This window comes from Scyliorhinus canicula, chromosome 11, assembly GCF_902713615.1.
Source record: "Scyliorhinus canicula chromosome 11, sScyCan1.1, whole genome shotgun sequence".
NCBI classification, from domain to species: domain Eukaryota; kingdom Metazoa; phylum Chordata; class Chondrichthyes; order Carcharhiniformes; family Scyliorhinidae; genus Scyliorhinus; species Scyliorhinus canicula.
This window is the reverse complement of record NC_052156.1, coordinates 142,377,321-142,390,512: the sequence shown is the minus strand read 5'-3', so window position 1 is coordinate 142,390,512 and position 13,192 is coordinate 142,377,321. Positions and strand designations below refer to the sequence as shown.

General features: G+C 47.2%; 1 protein-coding gene across 1 annotated transcript in view; it reads left to right on the top strand.

Moving 5' to 3' along the window:
* Positions 1-13,192, top strand: part of LOC119973445 (reelin-like) — a 415,628-nt gene that overhangs the window by 300,452 nt on the left and 101,984 nt on the right. Inside the window, 5 exon segments of the mRNA XM_038811578.1 lie at positions 311-518; positions 1,748-1,824; positions 3,345-3,503; positions 11,431-11,619; positions 12,087-12,360. Coding sequence (XP_038667506.1) covers positions 311-518; positions 1,748-1,824; positions 3,345-3,503; positions 11,431-11,619; positions 12,087-12,360 — 907 coding nt within the window.

The following is a 13,192-nucleotide window of genomic DNA, read 5'->3' as shown; positions in this document are numbered from 1 at the left end:
AAGTCTAACAAGTCATACAGCAGTACATATTTCAGTTGTGTATTTCTAATTATCACATTGTGCTCAGGGATAACAAAGGAGTAACAATATACAAGGATTATAAATTGTAACCTCACATTGATTTTGAAAGTAACTTATGTTTAGCAATTGTTTTATTGGTGTGCATTTTCCAAAGTTTTGTTCAATTCTTTGCTTCTCTTTGTGTTCCTGTTTCCAGTTTAATTAATAGAAATGATTCCCTATTTTAATGGCAAATGTTTAATGCAGAAACCTGCTTCTACTGATGATGCATGGCTCCATTCTCTCGCAGTTGAAGAGGGAACCTGTGTTCCGAATACATCAAACCCCAGTGAAATGAGTGATCGTTTTGAGGATAAGCTCAGTCCTCTCTGGTTCAAGGTTACAGGAGGACAGACTGGTATAGGCTGTGGGATACTGAATGACGGGAAATCCCTCTACTTCAATGGCCCTGGGGGAAGAGAGGCCAGAACTGTCAGTCTTGACACAACAAACATCAGGTTAAAAGCAAAATTTGATATTTGATGCAGAATAATTTCACATTAAGAGCTCTCTGTTAGCATTGTTTGAGTCCACTGTAATACTGTACAAATATAATTGCATACCTGTACGATTTTATTAAATAACAACATTTCAGCCTGATTTGTAGCTGACCAAGCAGAATATAGATTGTCTGCGAATCCAAATTGAGCCAGTTTGAATCTCTGAATTTGCTCAGTTCCTGGTCAGTTCAAATCAGCTTGGATACCACTCTGTGCATTTGAGGTGAACGCAACTATTGAGACAGCTATTGGCTGAAGTTGCCTCTTGAGTTCAGTTGCATCATTAGGAAATAATAGTCTAATCTCGCTTAGGGTTCTAAATTTGAATTTGAAGACTTGTTACGATTAGCCCTTATGATATTCAAACTTAACTAAAATCCATTGTGCTGAATCCTATACTTTTACATTGATGCAGAAAATAAGTTTACATCTATGGGTGAATGATTTGTATTCATTAACATAGGATTTTTCAGGGCAATTAAATGCAATAGTTTTATCACTCAATGTCATGTTAAGGACAGGTCAGTCAGAAGCATCAGGTTTATGCAGGATAGGGCTCCTGCAATTCAGTTTTACCAGTTTGTACGAATACCCACTTTACTTTTGAAGAACAGTCTTTGGTATCCAAGTGTGAATTTTATCCCGTTCCCACACCAGTATTGTTACTGCCTCTCAGTGAGTGGCTATCGCATTATACTGACCGCGTACTAAGGGCTGACAACATCTAAATTCATTGGCAAACTGCAGCAGCTTCCCTGAGTTACAAACTGCCTTTGTGAAGAAGGGCCTGTCAGCCTCCGGCGATTCCTTTCTCACCTGCTCAGGTCAAGGTGGGAAAGCAGCAGGGACGTTACTGAGGGGTTTTAACTGCTCCCTGTCCCAGCTGGGCAGGTACAGCTGAAATCCACACACATCTCTCCACCCCTACCCCCAACCCCACAATATATCTGTTTCATAATCATTAATTCCAGAAATCAATTTCGGAGCTTGTCATCTTTGGCATTGGTAATCTCGTTTCATAACCACTACGCTATCAAATTGTTTTCAATTTTGTTCATAACTGAGTTTCTGATATTGTCCATAATACAGTACAGTGGGCCTGTCAGGTGACATAGCTTGTTTTTAACAATGTGCATGGATAGTGCCTTCTTCCTATGAACCTTGCAATCTTTATGTTTCACACAAAGGTTGGTTCAATTTTATATCCGAATTGGAAGCAAAACACTTGGTTCCTCCTGCAGCAAACCGAGAACAAGAAATGAAGGTAATAATTCTGAAGCATTTGTATAAAATCTCGCCATTTCATCTTTGCTTATCTGTACAAAGAACTGAATTATATTATTTTTAGTGCTATTAAGGAAGATATATACAATATTCTCATCACTTTTGTTTGAACAATGAACAGTACAGCACAGGAACAGGCCCTTCAGCCCTCTATGGGCCTGCGTCGATTATGATGCCTGTCTAAGCTAAAACCTTCTGCACTTACGGGGTCTGTATCCCTCTATTTCCATCCTATTCACCTCTTTGTCAAGATGCTCCTTAAATGTCGCCATCGTATCTGCTTCCACCACCTCCGCGTCAGCGAGTTCCAGGCACTTTCTACCCTCTGTGTAAAAAAACTTGCCTTGCACATCTCCTCAAAACTTTGCTCCTCATACCTTAAAGCTATGTTCCCTAGTAATTGACTTTTCCACCCTGGGAAAATGCTTCTGACTATCCACCCTATCCATGCACCTCATAATTTTGTAAACTTCTATCAGGTCGTCCCTCAACCTCCACCATTCCAGTGAAAACAATCCGAGTTAATCCAATCTCTCCTCATAGCTAATACTCTCCAGACCAGGCAACATCCTGGTCAACCTCATCTGTACCGCACCAAAGCCTCCACATCCTTCTGTTAATGTGGCGACCAGAATTGTACGCAATATTCCAAGTGTGGCCTAACCTAAGGTTCTGTGCAGCTGCAGCATGACTTTTATACTCAAGCGTGGTTTAAAACTGTCCATGTGCTGGCACACCAAACAGACCAAGAAGCCTCATATTTCAGCCTCAGTCTGGAGCCAGAATTGTATGCCCCTCCCACCCCAACCCTCACCCCTCCCCCGCCCACCCTAAGGCAGCCGGAGAGTGCAAAGTAGCATAGGAGGGAGTCCCGCCTGCCCTGACCCAGAAGTGATTTCATGGTGAGGTGAACAGGGCCTCAGATGGGAAGCCTGCCCATGCCCCAATTAAGGCCCTTAAGTGGCCTCACAAACGATGGGGAGTTCAGAAAGGACAGTGTGAAGTTTGTAGATATTAAATTAATTGAAGTCCCAAACTCATATTTTTTTTCATGAATAAATGTTTGGTAGCACTGAGTACTGTTGCAGCACTATCTGGTAAAGATGGAAAGATGCACATTAGATGAATAATTTCTTTAGTTATATGTATATTAATTTTTTGTTTTAGTCATAAAACCAGTAGAGGGCCGGGAAAGTTAGAAGTAACCCCCCCCCCCCCCCCCCCCATATTGCACACAGAGAATAGCAAATACAGGTGTGCATGCAGTGGCAGATAAATGATTTATCTATTTGGTTCCTCACAAGTAACCATTTGAATATGCTAATATTGATGATCTCGAGACAATCTCTTACAATCTTCTTTCCCAATCCTTCCACCAACTCTACCTGACAACAGAACAACCTCTGATTCATTGTGAGCAATGCCATGGGAGGTCTGCCAAAGTAAAACCAAATCCCGGAGTCACATATAATCACATTCCTTCCTTTCTCCAAAATCTAGGAATTGTTGTGCAGTATACCAATGACAACGGAGTAACCTGGTATGTTCTGCGTGAGCTGGACTACATGTCTTTTCTGCAGCCTCAAATAATAACGATTGAACTACTCCCAGAAGCCAAAACCATATCTACAGCATTTCGCTGGTGGCAGCCGCAACATGGTAAGCTGTTTTGTTTTATTGAAGCAGCGGATTTTTCATTGATAGTTCTGGACAAGTAGATACGGCTTAATTTCAAGGTCTGATTTTAGAGTATGTTATAATGAAATCATGGAGGCTATACACTAACGAGACACCATCGAATGCAAGTTGGAATCAAAACTAATTGAAAATATTGGCCAAAAGCATAGACAGCGTCAAAAAACTGATGAGGCGAGAAAAAGGACAATGTTGGGAAGCAAAGCCACAGAAAGTAGTTTTTGTGCACAAGCTGCATACTTTCATGTTGTCCTCATACCTCCAGAAAGAATACGTTTTTGGAGGTAACAGCTCAAACCTACTCGATCTATATAAATCACTCACAGCAATCGTCAACTTCAAATGTTAGTTTTATCATAATTAATATCATGCACTCACCGTTTAACAATATAAATGGAAACACTGTTTAAACCACAATATTCAAGAGCTATTGCCTTTATGAGAAAGTCATTGTCTTTCTGTGGGAATAGAGTCCACTCACTCGAGGACCCGGGCTTGGACACCAAATCTTCTGAAAAAACGGGTGAAAGGGATCAATAGCAAAGACCCTGCCGGGAGCCACCTTTCATGCATCTTGCTCTTACATGACCTCACTGGAAGTTCTCCAATGTGCATCCTTGTCTCCATTAAGTACGTTTGAAATAGCCCACAACATCAGCATAAAACTCTAAATGATCAGTGATCATGACTGAAGAAGTCTCAATATTATTAAATGTTTTTTAGGCAGTGTCTACAATACCTACACTTTAAGGAAAACGTAAATTCCTCACTTGCTCCAAGTTGACAACAGACTGAATATTATCTCCTCAAACATATGTGTTAGCCTTAGAATATGGCTTAGCCTTAGCCTTAGAATATGGCTTAGCCTTAGCCTTAGAATATGGCTTAGCCTTAGCCTTAGAATATGGCTTAGCCTTAGCCTTAGAATATGGCTTGCAATATCAATATTCGACCTTGCCCAGACATTTCCATGAACAGCCGAAACAAACTACATGAGACAACGACCTTTTAAGACAGACAAAGTGTGCCAATACAATGATTCCAATGTTTAGAGAGGTGCCAAGGCTGTTCCATTGTATCTCACACAGAGACACGCACAATGGTCGCGGTGAGCTTCAATTTACACAGGATAGTTGTGGAAGGATTCATATTTAGGTTTATGCAGGAAGTTCACAAACAATCCATGGTGCTGAAGGAAGACCAGGGAACTGACCAAGAATTAGGTGAATAGAGCAGCTATTTAAAGAAGGAGGATGGGGTTAATAAGCTCTTCCCCACTGAAGCTTCCCTTCATATTTAATTGACTATTTTCTCTCTTTTTTTCAAAAAACAATTCTTATTACTAAGTTTATGTGGAGAATGCTAATTTTGAAAACAAATATTAATTGCAAAGTGTGTGTTTCGTCTTTAGTTCAGTCACAGTGAATGTGCAGTGTATATTTAATGTCACACGCTGTTGTGTTTCCACCTCATGCGTGTGAATGGTTGGTACAAGGTGAATGCAGTTGTGTTATGTGATTGTTACTTAGACATGAACCATTTATTGTTAATCTTTAACTATTTACACATCCCAGGTACTGGTATACAAGGGACTGCTGGCTCTATGCAGGCTACTTATAGAATTTCTCTGAGTCTATTACATATGATTCCATACATCAGTCTCATGTTGAAATGAAAAATGAAAATCGCTTATTGTCATGAGTAGGCTTCAATGAAGTTAATGTGAAAAGCCCCTAGTCGCCACATTCCAGCGCCTGTTCGGGGATTGAACCGTGCTGCTGGCCTGCCTTGGTCTGCTTTCAAAGCCAGCGATTTAGCCCAGTGTGCTAAAAAGCCCCTGATCCTGTTCATCTGGTCCCCATTTGTGGAGACACTTGCCTGAGGTTTGCGAGTTATGATGTTAACCCTTGCTCTGCCAGGCACCTTTACATTACATGGCATGCAGGCACATACAATATCACACGACAAACATGGGGTGTCTCTGGTTGCAGAAGGGTCAAAATTAAGCCCTGGACCTCATATACATTAAAGAGGTGATCACCAGGCACCAGGCGGACATTCTGCGGCAGCACGTTGATCAAGGTCTGACCAGATCACTCACCATCCTGACTTGGAGATCTATCGCAGGTCCTTCACTGTCGCTGGGTCAACATCCTGGAACTCTCTCCCTGACAGCATTGTGGGTGTACCTACACCTAGTTCATATGATATAGGAGCGGAATTAGGCCATGCGACCCATCCAGTCTGCTCCGCCATTTTATCATGGCTGATATGTTCCTCATCTGCTACCTACAATATTACAGACCAAGAGCTGGATTGCAAAATCAGCCAGAGCATCTCCTCCCAAGAACACATGACCTAGGGGCGGGAGTAGGCAATTTAGCCTCCTGAGTGTAAGCACCCTCAATGTGATCATGGCTGATCCCATGGCGTCAACATCACTGTCCTGCCGGTTCTCCATAACCTTCAACCCATTAACAATTAAAAATCTGTCTAACTCCTCCTTAAATTTACCCACTGTCCCAGCATCCACCGCACTCTGGGGGAGCGAATTCCATAGATTCACAACCCTTTGGGAGAAGTAGTTTTTCCTCAAAATCAGTTTTAAATTTGCTAACTCTTATTCTAAGATTATGACCTCTCAGGGACTACAGCGGTTCAAGAAGGCAGCTCACCACCACCTTCTCAAAGGCGTCTAGGGATGGGCAATAAATGTTGGCCGAGCCACCGACACCCACATGCCACAAATTAATTTGAAAATGACTTGACTGAAATATTAGATTAATGGTGTAAACGCTACAGGATTATTTAATCCACAGAGAATTACTGAGATATGACATTTTTTTCTGCATCTTGGCCATGGAATTTCCTGGTAGATTTTTTCAATTAGCTTGAAGTAAGAATGCAGGAATCATGAGTCCTTCAGTGATTGCCATTATACACCATAAACGTGCAACTCGCGTTAAGTCAGTCTCTGCACGAATTCCTCCCTCTTCCACATCGCTTAAAATGAAACAGTACATATTACTTTATGCCATAACGGAGAGAGATAAGATTCTTCTTTAAACTTGGAGATTGAATCTCAATTCTAAACTTCTCAAGTTTTGCTATGAAGACCCATTTGAATTCAATTAAGTTATTGCCCTGTCCCTATTATTCTGCATTTAACCATTTTGTGTGGCAGTGTGGAAAGTAGTTGTGTTATTACAAACCAACTGAATATAAAAATCAGGAGGAATTAGTGTTGCACAGATTATTGTGTGGACAGTTGAAGCTCATCAAATTTCTCTTTCTGCTACTTCAAATCGATCAGAGCTTCTTTTATAATGGCCCAGAGAAATTTGATAGTACAAGTTAAGTTTTTTATTAAAAATAATTTTTATTCAAATTTTCACATTTTCACAAAAAAGAAAACAATAACAGAAAATTCTAAGAACAAAAAGAACAGACCCCCCCCCCCCCCCCCCCCTGGTTGCTGCTGCTGCTGACCTTTTGTGTTTGCCGTTCTGCCAGGAGATCTAGGAATGGTTGCCATCTCCTGAAAAACCCCTGCACTGACCCCCTCAGGGCAAATTTCACCCTCTCCAATTTAATAAACCCTGCCATATCGTTGACCCAGGCCTCCACGCTTTGGGGCCTCGCATCCTTCCACTGAAGATGAAACCTCCGCCGGGCTACTAGGGCCGCAAAGGCCAGAACTCCGGCCTCTATCGCCTCCTGCACTCCCGGCTCCACTGCAACCCCAAATATTGCAAGTCCCCAGCCTGGATTGACCCTGGATCCTACCACCCTCGATACCGTCCTTGCCACCCCCTTCCAAAATTCCCCCAGCGCCGGGCATGCCCAGAACATGTGGACATGGTTTGCTGGGCTCCCTGAGCACCTAATACACCTGTCCTCCCTCCCAAAAAACCTGCTCATCCTCGTCCTGGTCATATGAGCCCTATGCAGCACCTTAAACTGTATGAGGCTAAGCCTCGCACAAGAAGAGGAGGAGTTCACCCTTTCTAGGGCATCCGCTCACGTCCCCTCCTCAATCTCCTCACCCAGCTCCTCCTCCCATTTATCTTTCAGCTCCTCCACCAAGGCCTCGTCTACCTCCTGCATCACCTGGTACGCTTCCGAGATCCTTCCCTCTCCAAACCACACCCCCGAGAGCCCCCTGCACTGAACCCCACGCGGCAGCAGCAGAGGAACCACGCCACTTGCCGCCTGACAAATGCCCTTACTTGCATGTACCTAAAGGTGCTCCCCGGGGGAGCCCAAACTTCCCCTCCAGCTCACCCAGGCTCGCAAACTTCCCGTCTATGAACAGGTCCCACAGCCTCCTGACACCTGCCCTGTGCCAACTCAGGAACCCACCATCAATTCTCCCCGGAACAAACCGGTGGTTCCCCCGTATCAGGGACCCCATCGAGGCAGCGGCGCCGTTACCAGCGCTTCCAGGCTCGTGCCCACACAGGATGCCATCTCCGTCCTCTTCCATGCTGCCCCCTCCCCATCCATTACCCACTTACGCACCATCGCTGCGTTGGCAGCCCAATAATACCCACAGAGGTTGGGCAACGCCAACACCCCCCATCCCTGCCCTGCTCCAAGAACACCCGTCTCACCCTTGGAGCCCCATGTGCCCACACAAACCCTGTAATGCTCCTGTTAACCCGCCTGAAAAAGGCCTTCGGGATAAGGATGGGGAGGCACTGGACCAGGAACAGAAACCTCGGGAGCACCGTCATCTTGACTGACTGTACCCTACCCGCAAAGACAGCGGCAGCATGTCCCACCTCTTAAACTCCTCCTCCATTTGCCCCACCAGCCTTGTGACGTTTAGCTTATGCAAGGCCGCCCTGCTCCTTGCCACCTGAACCCCCAAGTACCTGAAGCTCCTTTCCGCCCTTTTCAGTGGGAGCCTCCCAATCCCCCCTTCCTGGTCCCCCGGGTGTACCACAAATAGCTCGCTTTTCCCAAAGTTAAGCTTATACCCTGAGAAATCCCCAAATTCCCGGAGAATACCCATCACCATCGGCATTCGCCCCACCGGGTCCACCACATACAACAATAGGTCGTCCGCATAGAACGACATTCGGTGCTCCTTCCCACCCCGGACCAGCCCCCTCCAATCCCCCGACTCCCTCAGCGCCATAGCCAGGGGTTCAATTGCCAGCGCGAAAAGTAGGGGGGACAGGGGACACCCCTGCCTCGTCCCTCGGTAAAGTCGAAAATACTCCGACCTCCTCTTATTCGTGGCCACACTCGCCATCGGGGCCTCATATAACAGCCTCACCCAACTGACAAACCCCTCCCCAAACCCGAACCTTTTCAGCACCTCCCACAAGTACCCCCACTCAACCCTATCAAAGGCCTTCTCCGCATCTAGCGCTACCACTATCTCCGCCTCCCCTTCTACCGCCGGCAGCATAATAACGTTCAAGAGCCTCTGTATATTAGTGTTCAGCTGCCTCCCCTTCACAAACCCCGTTTGATCCTCGTGGATAACCTGCGGCTCACAATCTTCTATCCTCGTGGCCAAGATCTTTGCCAACAACTTGGCGTCCACATTCAGGAGTGAGATCGGCCTGTATGACCCACACTGCAGGGGATCCTTGTCTCGCTTAAGAATCAAGGAGATCAGCGCCCGAGACATCGTCAGGGGCAAAGCCCCCCCCCCCTCACCTCGTTGAAGGTCCTAACCAACAGGGGGCCCAGCAGGTCTGCATACGCCTTGTAAAATTAAAACGGGAACCCATCCGGCCCCGGCGCCTTCCCCGACTGCATGCTCCCTATCCCTTTAACCAGCTCCTCAAGCTCAACTGGCGCCCCCAGTCCCTCCACCTGTCCCTCCTCCACCCTCGGGAATCTCAGCTTGTCCAAAAAGCGCCCCATCCCCCCCTTCTCCGCCGGAGGTTCGGACCAATATAGTCTCTCATAAAGTGCCTGAAGACCCCATTAATGTCTACCCCCCTCCGCACCACATTTCCTCCCCGATCCTTAACTCCACCAATCTCCCTAGCCGCATCCTGCTTACGGAGTTGGTGTGCCAGCATCCTACTCGCCTTCTCCCCATACTCGTACACCGCACCCTGAGCCTTTCTCCATTGAGCCTCCGCCTTCCTGGTGGTCAACAAGTCGAACTCAGCCCGAAGGCTATGCTGCTCCCTCAGCAATCCCTCCTCCGGGGCCTCCGCGTCCACCCTCACCATCTCCCCCACCAATCTCTCCCTTTCTCTCTGCTCCCCTCTCTCCCTGTGGGCCTGAATGGAGATCAACTCCCCCCCGAACCACCGCCTTCAGCGCCTCCCAGACCGTCCCCACTTGGACCTCCCCATTATCGTTGGCCTCTAGGTACCTCTCGATGCATCCTCGAACCCGCCCCCTCACCACCTCGTCTGCCAGCAGCCCCACCTCCAAGCGCCACAACGGGCGCTGGTCCCTCTCCTCCCCCAGCTCGAGGTCCACCCAATGCGGGGCATGGTCAGAAATAGCTATCGCCGAGTACTCAGCGTCCACTACCCCCGCAATCAGCGCTCTACTCAAAACAAAGAAATTGATCCGGGAGTAAGCCTTATGCACATGGGAGAAGTATGAAAATTCCCTGGCCCTCGGCCTCGCGAACCTCCAAGGGTCCACCCCTCCCATCTGGTCCATAAACCCCCTCAGCACCTTAGCCGCCGCAGGCCTCCTACCCGTCCTGGAACTGGATCGATCCAGTGGCGGATCCAGCACCGTGTTGAAATCCCCCCCCCCCCCCACCCCCATTATCAGACCCCCCACCTCCAAATCTGGAATCCGGCCTAACATGCGCCACATGAAATCCGCATCGTCCCAATTCAGGGCGTATACATTGACCAGCCCCACCCGCTCCCCCTGCAGCTTGCCGCTTACCATCACATACCTCCCGCCGCTGTCTGCCACCACACTCGACGCCTCAAACGACACCCTCTTCCCCACCAGGATCGCCACCCCCCCGGTTTTTTGCATCCAGCCCCGAATGAAACACTTGGGCCACCCACCCCTTCCTCAACCTGACCTGATCCACCAACTTCAGGTGCGTCTCCTGAAGCATAGCCACGTCCGCCTTCAGCCCCCTCAGGTGCGCGAACACGCGGGACCGTTTGACCGGCCCATTCAGTCCCCTCACATTCCAGGTGATCAGCCGGATCAGAGGGCCACCTGCCCCCCTCCCACGTCGACTAGCCATCACCCTTCCGTAATCCGCCACGTACCCGCGCCCCCCGCTCAGCCCGTTCCCCACAGCGACAGACCCCCATCCCGACCCCCTCTGCACGCTCCAGCTCCTTCTTGGCCATTTCAGCAGCAACCCGGTATCCCCCCCCCCCCCCCCCACAAGCTAGGGCCCCCCCTAGCTGCATCCCCCCCCCCCCCCCCCCCCCCCCCCCCACAAGCTAGGGCACCCCCTAGCTGCGTAGCTGCGTAACTCCGGTCATTGTAGTACAAGCTAAGTTGACGAATGATCATTAGTTTAACATTTTTAGTCAACAGGAGAGGGAAAGGAAATTTCTTTTAGGCATGAAATGCTTTCCTGGCGGAAAGATCTGAGGCAGAAACTCTCAAAGGAAGAATTGATGAACGTTAAAAGCAGTGAAAGGTGGGGTCCGAGTGTAACAGTGGAAAAGATTTGAATTACTGGAGCAAAGAGCTTGCATAGGCAGCAGGAGGCAAATAGCTTCCTTCTTGCTTAAACTTCTGCTGACTATTTTTTATCCTTGAGTCTTGTTGCATATCATGCCACAGTGAAGAAAACATTACTAATATCATGGTCTTCTCAACATGTTTTGTTTTAACTTGATTCATTTGTGATGAGATTGCCAGGGATGCCATTAAATATATTTTGTGTCCTATCGTGTGCTGTAACTTTGATTTTTCATTTTAGGAAGGATAAGTGCACAGTGGGCCTTGGATGATGTCCTGATTGGAATGAACGACAGCTCCCTTACTGATTTTCAGGATACGTTTGATGATTCTTCTGACTTGCAATCCAACTGGTATCGTATTCAAGGGGGAAAGACAGATATGTATTGCCTCTCAAAGGACACAGCGTTGGTTTTTAATGCTAATATAGGTGTGTAATACAAACATTCATTACTTAGAACTGCTCAGGACTTTTCAGAGGACAGTATCCCACTATGAAAAATGAAATGAAATGAAAATCGCTTATTGTCACGAGTAGGCTTCAATGAAGTTACTGTGAAAAGCCCCTAGTCGCCACATTCCGGCGCCTGTTCGGGGAGGCTGGTACGGGAATCGAACCGTGCTGCTGGCCTGCCTTGGTCTGCTTTCAAAGCCAGCGATTTAGCCCAGTGTGATGTTTAGGCTAAACTAGCCTGCATTTCAAAGGATTGCTGACAATTGACATCACAGAGCCAACATAAAATTTGTGTGAAAATCAATAAAATCAACCCGATAGCTAAAAGAGGAATGTTTGCCCCCTGATGTGTTAAATTGATAAAACATTTGTTTCAGATCCTTTCAGCCCTCAGATACAAACTGTCTTTCATCTCTGGTTCCCGTGTCCCTTCTGTTTTCTAGGCAAGCCTCGGTTTGCAGAAACTTGGGACTTCCATGTTACTGCCTCCACTTTCCTGCAGTTTGAACTCAACCTGGGCTGCGGCAGTCAGTATCCAGACTCCTATGGCATCCACCTGCAGTACTCCCTCAACACAGGCAAAGACTGGCACCTTGTGACAGAGGAGTGTGTCCCTCCCAGCATTGGCTGCCTGCACTACACAGAAAGTTCAGTCTACACCTCGCAGAGGTTCCAGAACTGGAAGCGTGTCACTGTCTACCTCTCTCCAGGAACCATGTAAGTTTTTAGAAACAAGCCTGAAGCCCCTCGAAGCTTGTTCCGTCATGCAATTAGATGATGCCGTATTTATATTAACTTCATCGAACTGCACTAATTTCAGAAATCCTAATACTATTGCCCAGCAAACATCCATCTATTTCAATATTGAAATTTTCAACTGGCCCCCCAAAATCTCAAAAGATTGTTTTTTTTGTGGGAGAGATTTCTAGATTGCCAATATCGTAAGTGCCTGCTGACATGTCCTAGCTCCAACTTTAAGGTTGTGCTCTCCTGTTTTAGACTCACTCCATCTGAGGCCCTGTCAACTCATTTATTCATCTTAAGATCACCCCATAATATTCCATCTTAAACTCAAAATCTAGACAAGAGTGAATATTTTGTGGTGTCTCGGCCGGGGGGGGGCTGCCATTCCGTAGGGACTCACTTTAGGTACCTGGGGGTGCAGGTTGCTCGAGATTGAGTGGGGGGGGGGGGGGGGGGGGGGGGGGGGGAGCACCGTAGGTACAACATTTCTAGTTTGGTGGGGAGAGTGAAAGCTGATCTGAGAAGGTGGGATGGTCTCCCTCTGTCACTGGCGAGTTGGGTACAGGTGGTTAAAATGAATGTGCTGCTGCGATTCCAGTTTATTTTTCATTTTTTAGAGAGATTGAAGGGATGATTACCTCGTTCATATGGGGAGGGAAGGTGGCCGGAATTAAAAAGGTGATACTACAGAGAGGAAGGCGGGCAGGGGGTTTGGGTCTTCTGAACCTGATGTATTATTACTGGGTGGCGAATGTGAAGAAGGTACGGAGCTGGGTCAGAGGGTTGACTCCCAATGGGTCAGAAT